This window comes from Triticum aestivum, chromosome 4A (assembly GCF_018294505.1).
Source record: "Triticum aestivum cultivar Chinese Spring chromosome 4A, IWGSC CS RefSeq v2.1, whole genome shotgun sequence".
In the NCBI taxonomy this organism is placed as follows: Eukaryota; Viridiplantae; Streptophyta; class Magnoliopsida; order Poales; family Poaceae; genus Triticum; species Triticum aestivum.
In genome coordinates this window covers 136,225,305-136,236,113 of record NC_057803.1, presented here as the reverse complement: position 1 = coordinate 136,236,113, position 10,809 = coordinate 136,225,305, and the positions used below count along the sequence as shown (strand labels likewise).

Genomic DNA, 10,809 nt, shown 5'->3' with positions numbered 1-10,809 from the left:
CAAAGTTGTTCTTTCTGATCGATCTATTCAAGAGTCCGTAGTAAAATAACGTGAAGCTATTCTTTCTGTTCAATCTATCCTAGAGTTCGTACTAGAATAACACCTTAAGACACAAATCAATCAAAACCCTAATGTCACCTATATACTCCAATGTCACCTCAAGTATCCGCGGGTATGATTATACGATATGCATCACACAATCTCAGATTCATCTATTCAAACCAACACAAAGTACTTCAAAGAGTGCCCCAAAGTTTCTACCGAAGAGTCAAGACGAAAACGTGTGCCAACCCCTATGCATAGGTTCATGGGCGGAACCCGCAAGTTGATCACCAAAACATACATCAAGTGAATCAATAGAATAACCCATTGTCACCACGGTTATCCCAAGCAAGACATACATCAAGTGTTCTCAAATCCTTAAAGACTCAATCCGATAAGATAACTTCAAAAGGAAAACTCAATCCATTACAAGAGAGCAGAGGGGGAGAAACATCATAAGATCCAACTATAATAGCAAAGCTCGCGATACATCAAGATCGTATCACCTCAAGAACACGAGAGAAAGATCAAACACATAGCTACTGGTACATACCCTCAGCCCCGAGGGAGAACTACTCCCTCCTCGTCATGGAGAGCACCGGGATGATGAAGATGGCCACCGGAGAGGGATTCTCCCTCCGGCAGGGTGCCGGAACGGGTCTAGATTGGTTTTCGGTGGCTACAGAGGCTTCTGGCGGCGGAACTCCCGATCTATTGTGCTCCCCGAAGTTTTTAGTGTATATGGGTATATATGGGAGGAAGAAGTACATCGGTGGACCTCCGGGCTGTCCACGAGGCAGGGGGCGCGCCCAGGGGGGTGGGCGCGCCCCCCACCCTTGTGGGCATCGCGGGACTCTCCTGGTCCATCTTCGATTCTCAGTGGGCTTCTTCTGGTCCAAAAATAAGTTCCGTGAAGTTTCAGGTCAATTGGACTCCGTTTGATTTTTCTTTTCTGCGATACTCTAAAACAAGGAAAAAACAGAAACTGGCACTAGGCTCTGGGTTAATAGGTTTGTCCCAAAAATCATATAAAATAGCATATAAATGCATATAAAACATCCAAGGTTGATAATATAATAGCATGTAACAATCAAAAATTATAGATACGTTGGAGACGTATCAGATCCGAAGGCAAGATATTCGTTGCTAAGAATGGATCCTTTCTATAGAAGGAGTTTCTCTCGAAACAAGTTAGTGGGAGGAAAGTAATACTTGATGAGGTAATTGTACCTGCTCCCTTATTGGAAAGTAGTTCATCACTGAAATCAGTTGCAGTGATTCCTACACTAGTAAGTGAGGAAGCTAATGATGATGATCATGAAACTTCTGATCAAGTTACTACCGGACCTCGTAGGTCAAGTAGAGTAAGATCCGCACCAGAGTGGTACGGTAATCCTATTATGGAGGTCATGTTACTTGACCATGTCGAACCTACAAACTATGAGGAAGCGATGATGAGTCCAGATTCCGCAAAATGGCTTGAGGCCATGAAATCTGAGATGGGATCCATGTATGAGAACAAAGTATGGACTTTGGTTGACTTGCCCGTTGATCGGTAGGCCATAGAGAATAAATGGATCTTCAAGAAGAAGATTGACGCTGATGGTAATGTTACTATCTACAAAGCTTGACTTGTTGCAAAAGGTATTCGACAAGTTCAAGGAGTTGACTACGATGAGACCTTCTCACCCATAGCGATGCTTAAGTCCGTCCGAATCATGTTAGCAATTGCCGTATTTTATGATTATGAAATTTGGCAAATGGATGTCAAAACCGCATTCCTTAATGGATATCTTAAAGAAGAGTTGTATATGATGCAACCATAAGGTTTTGTCGATCCAAAAGGTGCTAACAAAGTGTGCAAGCTCCAGCGATCCATTTATGGACTGGTGCAAGCCTCTCTGAGTTGGAATATACGCTTTGATAGTCGACCCAGACATTACTTGGGCAGCCGACGACCTAGGTAACACCAAATCAGACGAACCGAGCAACAAAAAGTCGACCCAGACATACCGAGGACCAGCCTCCCTAGTGACGTCCTAATCGGCAACTGACAACACACCCGAAGCGGCTGGGAAATGGAGCCAGAAAGCAACGACTCTAAACCGACCCATAGCGCATGGGATAACCCAACCCAGCACACCGCAACAGTTGAATAAGCCACACACATGGCCACTCGGGGGTCCATGTCGCGTGGGTCGAGGGTGTGTCCGGGGCTGCCTCATTCGCCGCCTGTTGCCTGCTCCATGCATGTTCCGACCCGTATATTAGCGGTTGGGCCATTGTTTATTCCACGGTAGAGCCGTCTAGACTGCATGTGTCATGAGTGCCACGTACTCTACGAATACAAAGCTAATCGTCCTACATAGCATAACGATCTTGCCCATTATCTTCACAACCTCTTTGAGCTCCTCATTGCTGCTAAGGCCATCCAACTGTTGTTGCTTGGCCATGACCTGATGAACCGCATTGTCAACCTCCTGCTCTGCATCCTCTTCTCCCGTCTCTCCTTCAGTTACTTGTCCAACACCATATCCTATTGGCATTGGGAATCCTTTGCTTACTAATATGTCATGTAGTTTGGTTCCCCGTCATTAGCAAATTCCCAGAGGTACAATTTTTAAGAACCTTCCTCTGTTTGCATGAATCAGCCGCAACTCTAGCCCATCCATTCTCTAACAATACGTATCGGCAACTTTGCCAACTATATCGAGTAAAGATTGACCTTAGATGTTAGTAGTACCACTCTCAGTAACAAGTCTCTTGCGGGCACCTTTGTACTTGTCCAGCCCTTCTCCCACTTTGCTCACGGAGATATGCATATCCGTGGTTTCATTATCATTCCATTCACCGAAGCCTCTCCCTATCCCCGGCCAAAGCGTCTCCCCTACAACCTCTACCTCCTGCTCCTCTACCCCTATCTCATCTACCTCCTGACCTCCCTCTGCCACCCATATCTGGAACTCCTTATCCACCACTAGTTCTTCGAACTCTAGCTGGTTTAAAATTTCATAGGAGCTAATCTTCCCATTGACATTCGCTCGGAGCATGGACCCCATCGCCACCCTCCACCATGTGACCCAAACACCATAGAAATGGCAAAAAATCCAGCAACTTTTCATTGAAGATCGAGTACTTCTTACGATTTTTTAACGTAATCGGGACATACCTCACCAAAGGCTGGTTAATGTCCAAATATACCCGGGTGCATAAAAGACTTGTCTGGTTGATCTTTCCTTCATTCACCATGATTGTAATTGGTAGATAGAAATACGAAGGCGTTTGGTTTTATTTTCGAGATAACAAAAAGGTGTTGGATTTTTTTGGCGATAACAAAAAGGTGTTGGATCATTAGGATTATAGCTCTCGGGCTTAGATCGAGCGCAGCAGAAAGAAGTGAGGTTTGTGTACCGGCCCATCACCAAGGCCCAAACGCACCAACGGCTTAGCTTCCTAGGGTTTGATCCAGCGCGTCCTCAGCCGCCGCGTCGCAAACTCGCACGCATTCGCACTGCCCTGCGCAGCCGCGCCCCCCTTTTTCTACCCAGCGTCAGCCCCAACCGCACCACCCCGCTCCCCTTCCCATCGTCTCTCTCCCCCACGAATTCAAATTTCTCTCCAACCCCAAAACCCCTCTGCCCTCTCCCAACCCAACCACCTTCCCCTCCCCCGTCCGTAACCCACACCGATCTCTCCACCCCGGGATCGGAACCGCCTGCCGATCGCCGCCGAGAGGTTGCGCGGGGCAAGGGGGCAGCCGAGGGTCCCGTTGGAGAGGAGCGGCGCTCGCCGTCGAAGGTAAAATCCGGTGCTCGGTCCCAGTATCATTTTGGTTCCCCGATCTGACGACGCTCCTGTATCCAAGTTGATGTTTGGTTGGCGGCGGGTTTCCTAAGTTCCTTCGTGGGCAGATCCGTGGGGTTTTAGGCCGTGGCCGCTTTGGTTTTCGTCCTTGAATCGTGCGATGTTGCGGTTGATTCTTCTCAGGAGATGTTGATTTGGCTTGTCTTACCTGATATACTTTAGTTCTGGTCTGATCAGGTCGCTCTATAGTCACTTCGATCTTAATTTTTTGAACGATCCCAGAGTTTCCACAAACACGCGTGTAGGAATTGTTTTGTGCTTTTTCTGTCCGTCATAGTGCAATTATAGCATGACGCCCTGTTGAATAACTTTGATTTTCTAGATGCCTGTCGTGGGTTAGATCCTAGCACCTGATGTTAGAGATTATTTGACGCCCTGTTGAATAACTTTGATTTTCTAGATGCCTGTCGTGGGTTAGATCCTAGCACCTGATGTTAGAGATTATTTGTTTTAGATCATGGAGATTATTTGACGCCCTGTTGAACTATTGAGCATTTTTGAATGAAAAACATTATTAGATCAGGGAGAGGCGTGGTTCACGGTCATTCAAACGGTATGTTGATAGCTGAGATTTACGTTGTATAGTAACAGTCGTGTTCCAGAGTTTATACTTGGACTGTAATTAAGAAACCTCCCTTTTGGGAAAATAATAACGATTCAGAAACCCCCACTTCAGGAAAATAATAACTATTCAGAAACTAAATGACCTGGTAATTGTTGACAGCTCAGGTGGAGTAACATATGCATTGAATCTCTCGCAAGCTGTTGCGCCCTCCCTACACTTTCCAAAAGTGACCGCACTGTATTGGAGGCTTGAGTTCTACTTTTGCCTTTTATCTTGTATTTTTGCACTGTATCAATGTGAACAATATGTGCTGTTAGAGCAAACTAGATTATTTGTATTTCCATTAAGCAAACTGTAATAATGCCAGACTATCTTTGAACCAAGGTGGAGCCTGCCTTATTTTTCTTTTTTGACCTTGAGATCTTAGTATCTTATATGCTTTCCTGGGCGATCTTTGTACTGCAGGTTCAGCTAATGGATATCACTGAGGTTCTGCTAGCTACACAGTCCCATGATGGTCAGATACGAAATGTTGCAGAAGGGAATATCAAGCAATTTGAGGAGCAGAGTTTTCCACAGTTTCTGCTAGCATTATCTGCTGAGCTAGAGAATGATAACAAACCTCCTGTATCTCGAAGGCTTGCTGGTATTCTTCTTAAAAATTCTTTGGATGCAAATGATTTAGTGAGGAAAGAAAAATGCACACAACGATGGATAAGTGTGGACCCAGCAATCAAGTCACAGGTTAAAGGTTCCCTGTTGATGACCCTTGGATCACCAGTATCTGACGCTCACCGCAGTTCTTCACAAGTCATTGCAAAGATTGCTTCCATTGAGATCCCTCTTCAAGGATGGCCAGAACTCATAGTAAGCTTGCTAGGTAACATGACAAAGCCGGATGCATCCCCTTCTCTGAAGCAGGCTACCCTGGATGCCATTGGATATGTTTGTGAGGAGATATCCCCTAAGGATCTGGAGCAGGATCAAGTTAATGCTGTTCTTACTGCTGTGGTCCAGGGTATGAATCACGTGGAGAATAGTTCAGGGGTCCGACTTGCTGCTGTTAAAGCATTGTACAATGCTCTTGATTTTGCTGAGACAAATTTTCAGAATGAATCAGAGAGGAACTACATAATGAAGGTAGTTTGTGAGACTGCCGTTTCTAAAGAGGCTGATATTAGGAAGGCTGCATTTGAGTGTTTGGTCTCAATAGCATCAACATACTATGATCTTCTAGAGCCATACATACAGACATTATTTGAGTTGACAGCAAATGCTGCCAGGGCAGATGAAGAACAGGTAGCACTTCAAGCTATTGAGTTCTGGAGCACAATCTGTGATGAAGAAGTTGCAATTCAAGAAGACGCTGAAGAATCTGGTGATGTTAGTTCTGCATGTCATTTCCATTTTATTGAAAAGGCCCTTCCTTTGCTTGTCCCTATGCTTTTAGAAACACTTCTGAAGCAAGAGGAGGATCAAGATGAGGATGATGGAATTTGGAATATATCAATGGCGGGGGGCACCTGCCTTGGGCTTGTTGCAACAGCTGTCAAGGATGCCATTGTACCTCTTGTGATGCCATTTATAGAAGGCAATATAACAAAGCCTGACTGGCACAGCAGGGAGGCTGCTACATTTGCATTTGGTTCCATTCTTGAAGGTCCTTCAGTTGAAAAGCTTGCGCCACTGGTTCATGCTGGCTTTGATTTCCTGCTAAATGCAACCAAGGATCAAAATAACCATGTCAGGGAGACTACTGCATGGGCACTTTCGAGGGCATTTGAGTTTCTACATTCACCAACCAGTGGCGTTTCTGTAGTGACAAATGCAAACCTTCCTCATGTTACAGAAATTATGTTGACAAGTATCAAAGACTCCCCTAATGTTGCTGAGAAAATCTGTGGTGCCCTGTATTTTCTTGCTCACGGCTATGAGAATGCAGGGTCTATGTCATCAGTGCTGTCACCCTACTTTGGTCAATTAGTATCAGCTCTCCTTGCCACTGCTGATCGTTCTGATTCCAACAACTCCAGGCTTTGTGCATCTGCATATGAAACACTTAATGAGATTGTGAGATGCAGCAGCATTGCAGACACTCTGAACATGATTGTGTTATTATTGCAAGAGATCTTGAAGAGATTAAACCAGACCTTTGAGTTTCAGATCACATCCTCCGAGGACAAGGAAAAGCAAAGTGATCTTCAAGCCTTGCTGTGTGGTGTTGTTCAAGTAATCCTTCAGAAGTTCAGCAACTGTGATGATAAGTCAGTAATCATTCAGTTTGCTGACCAAATAATGGTGTTATTTCTCCGGGTTTTTTCATGCGATAGTTCTAATGTGCATGAAGAAGCAATGCTTGCTATTGGTGCTCTTGCTTATGCTACTGGACCGGAATTTGTGAAATACATGCCAGAGTTTCACAAGTACCTTGAAATGGGCTTACAAAATTTTGGTGCATATCAAGTATGCTGTGTTTCTGTTGGGGTGGTTGCGGACATCTGTCGTGCCCTGGATGACAAGGTACTCCCTTACTGTGATGCTATCATGTCCGCCCTTCTCAAGGACCTTTCAAGCCCAGAGCTTCACCGTTCTGTGAAACCGCCAATTTTGTCATGCATAGGAGATATTGCACTTACAATTGGTGAGAATTTTGAGAAATATGTTCCATACACTGTGCCTATGTTGCAAGGAGCTGCAGAGCTTTGTTCTCGCATGGACCTTCCTGATGATGACAGTACAGAGTATAAAAATGAACTCAGGCGAAGCATCTTCGAGGCCTATTCAGGTATACTTCAGGGAGTCAAAAATTCAAAATCAGAGCTAATGGTTCCTTATGCCAGCCATATTTTCCAGTTCGCGGAACTGGTCCTGCGAGAGACATCAAGGTGAGTTTACGATCTGTCCTTTGACACGGAATGCATAGTCAATGTATCAATCATTTTCATTTGTCATATTCTCAACTAGAACACCGAAGGACTCCCTCCGTTCACAAATATAAGATGTTCTAACATTTTTCTGAGTCGGATGTATAGACATGCTTTAGTGTGTTTGTTCACTCATTTCAGTTTGTATGTAGGCCATATTGAAATATTCAAAACATCTTATATTTGTGAACAGAGGGAGTAAATGATACGAAACATGAACTTCAAAATAACTATAAGCAGATAACTTTTCATTTCTGACATTGTAAATGTATGCATTCTAGTATAAACGGGTGCCTGCATAAAAGTCTGATACTCTGCCAAAGGACTGGATCAATGTGGTGATATTATCCTTCGAATTCCTTGTAGGGACGAGGGTCTGACGAAAGCTGGAGTTGCCTTGGTCGGGGACCTGGCGGATGCGCTAGGACCTTCCATCAAACTGCTGCTCAAGAATTCCAACTTCCACTCGGAGCTCCTTGGGCGCTGTTCCCAGTCTGATGACGAACAGCTGAGGGAGACTGCATCCTGGGTCCAGGGTGTGATCTCACGTGTGCTGGTTTCATGAGGGAAAGCTTCTCCAGCAAAGCTGCCAGCGTTGTTGCTGGGCAAACTATTTCTCTTGCCAGATGAAATATTTTTGAGAAATATGCTGCATATATGTCCTGATATCATGTTGCAAAAGTGGAACAAGGTTGCATGAGATCATTTACGGTCGTCAAGTTCGTAGTAGTGGCAGCGGCTTGCCATTGTCTAAAGTGGGTTGGGTTCCTGTTGCATTTTGTTCAGGTGTCCATGTGAGTCGATTGTAATTGCAGCAATTGTGTCTTGTTGGCACCATTGCTCATCAGTAAAGTTGTCGCCGATGGCGTGGAACTGTTACACTCCGCGTATCTTCATTCCAGTGGTGATTAGTGGATATACCCATGTTTTTTTTAATCTTGTTTGCGGAAGTCCACGCGCAGCTACTCCAGCTGTTCGCATCAGACATTGGGTTTGATCGTACCATACTGTTAGTAGTATCATAAACTAGCTCTGGTTCTATAGGATATAAAAGTTGTCCAAGTCGTACAGCTGCATACAACATACTGATACCTCCAAAAATATTCTGCGTACCTTTGAACTATTTTTTACGAGGGATTTCTTCTCGCTGTGAGAGGAACTCAAAATTAAAAGTATATGAGCATTCGTGATAAGATTATAATACATGACACACACAGAATGATATTACACATTTAATGCCCGACCTTGTATTCTATCCTACCTACAATGAAAGATACGCAAGCTTTGCGCATTCGTGAAAAATGATATTACACATTTAATAAGGCCCGGTGAGGTAGGTTTTGGGGCTTGGCCCACATTGCTGATGGAGAGGCTGAGAGTCCATTTCCCTCTCAAGTTCTTTTTCTTGAATACGCACGATTGTGCGTACTATATTAAAGGAGAAATGGGGTGAAGAACCCCTTCATGTCGGTGGTTACATATTACATACGCTCCTTAACTCCACCGCTATTTAATGAAGCTACGTACTTGCTATTGTACCCACCAAAAGTGCCACAAGAAAATCTTGCACATCCTCTTTAACCAGGCCTGCTGCTCTCCATGCTTTCCCCTTGCTCACTATTCTCTGCATTACAAATCCAATCGATGATGAATCCCCCTCGAACACAATTCCATTTCGGTGCTTCCATAGCTCCCACATTATCAGGATCGTGAGCGCCCTAATATCCTTCTTGCGCAAGTGGCTTCCACCTTGCCCCATGGCTTCCATCCTTCTTGCGCAAGTGGCTTCCACCTTGCCCCATGGCTTCCATCCTTCTTGTGCAAGTGGCTTCCATCCCCCCTCTCAAGTTCTTATGTAGCTAAGCAGTTTTATACCTAAAAATAACACTCTGGTATGTATTAAGCAGTTTTGCTGACCTTTGGGCATTTACTGCTCTCTGCTGGAACATGCTAGTAAATTTCTTTAATTGTTATACACATTATGCAATGATGAGTCATATGTATGTGCAAATATTTTCGGAGTTTCTCGTGGAGTCATAGCTCCCAAGCTAAAATCTATGTTTGATGATTGAGCTATTGAAACAGAATTGTGCTTTACTTGCTTTTAGATACATGAATTTTATTTTCAAACTCATATTGGATCATAAGGACCCAATTATGTTGGCATAGTATTGTACTAATGATAAATAATTTATTATGTTTTTTCTACATCACATATATACATGCTTACATTATAATTATTTTGTGGACTAGACACCTTGCCTAGTCGCTAAAGCTTCGTGAGGATAAAAAATAAGACTTCAGAGGGACATGATGATGAGACGAAAAGATGGACCAAGCAAAATCTCAAGCTTGGGGATGACAATGCATCACCACTTCTTCCATGGAGGTCAAAAACTCTAAGTTTAGGTATGTCCACTTGGGGATGACATATGTAAATCATGTAGAAAACAACTAGTACAAACCAAATAAAAAATTCATATATATTATGATCAAGAACTGGAAATTCATCACACCATAATAAACACACCGTGAATGACATCAGATTGATCACAATCCTGTTAGGCATCTCATTTGATATTTGTATTGAATAACATGCTGGGTAGATGTCATATAGCTATTGTTATGGATCTATTAGTCTTGCACTCACCATGTTTAGATGAATGATCTCCAAGAGGAGTTGTGTATGTTGGTTGGGTTTAATCTTGCAACTAACCTATCTTAGTGATAGAAAGATAAAAAGCCTTGCAGTTTGTTATTGCCACTAAGGATAAAAAGGTAGTTGCATAGTTGTCTTGGTGATGCACCGAAGGTAAAGAGAATATATAGTCAATGTTATGTCACCTAGCTTAATGCAATGCTCTGTTTTATTACTTAATACTTTCAGATGCATGATGGATTTTGGTATTGAAGTGGAGTCAGTAGTTAATTGATACATAATTGTATTTTTTTTACCATGCCTATGTTATCTGGAGAGATTCCACTAGTGAAATTATGAATCCCGATAATTTATTCTTCAGAAACACAACTTCGTTTCCACTAGTAAAAGTATTTTAGTTGACAATTATCTTAACGTCAGTCCCCATCTTGTCTAGTGAGATTGGCATATCAAGCGTTTGGAATTTATTTTCTCATGCAAAAGTAAAAATATCTGAATATAAAATAACAATAAAGTGGGAAAATGAAGTTGTGTTTCTGAAGAATAAAGGACCGGGATTCATAATTTCAATAGTGGAATCTCTCCAAATAGCATAGGCATGGTAATGAAATTACAATTATGTCACTATTCTGAAATGCTTATATCTGAGGTGCGTGTGATATTTTATAATCATGTGATGTGAAAAATGTTATATACATTTTAAAATTATGCGTTTGTGTCAAAAAAATTCTACAAAAGTCGTACCTGCTGACAAA

At 43.0% G+C, this 10,809-nt stretch overlaps 1 protein-coding gene across 1 annotated transcript; it reads left to right on the top strand.

The window, feature by feature from the left end:
- The first annotated feature begins 3,551 nt into the window (after positions 1 to 3,551).
- On the top strand, positions 3,552 to 8,274 carry LOC123085590 (importin subunit beta-1). Its single transcript, XM_044507254.1, has 3 exons — positions 3,552 to 3,840; positions 4,937 to 7,356; positions 7,762 to 8,274. The coding sequence occupies exons 2-3, from the start codon at positions 4,946 to 4,948 to the stop codon at positions 7,958 to 7,960; spliced, it is 2,610 nt and encodes an 869-aa protein (XP_044363189.1). The 5' UTR covers positions 3,552 to 3,840; positions 4,937 to 4,945; the 3' UTR covers positions 7,961 to 8,274.
- Positions 8,275 to 10,809: the final 2,535 nt, after the last annotated feature.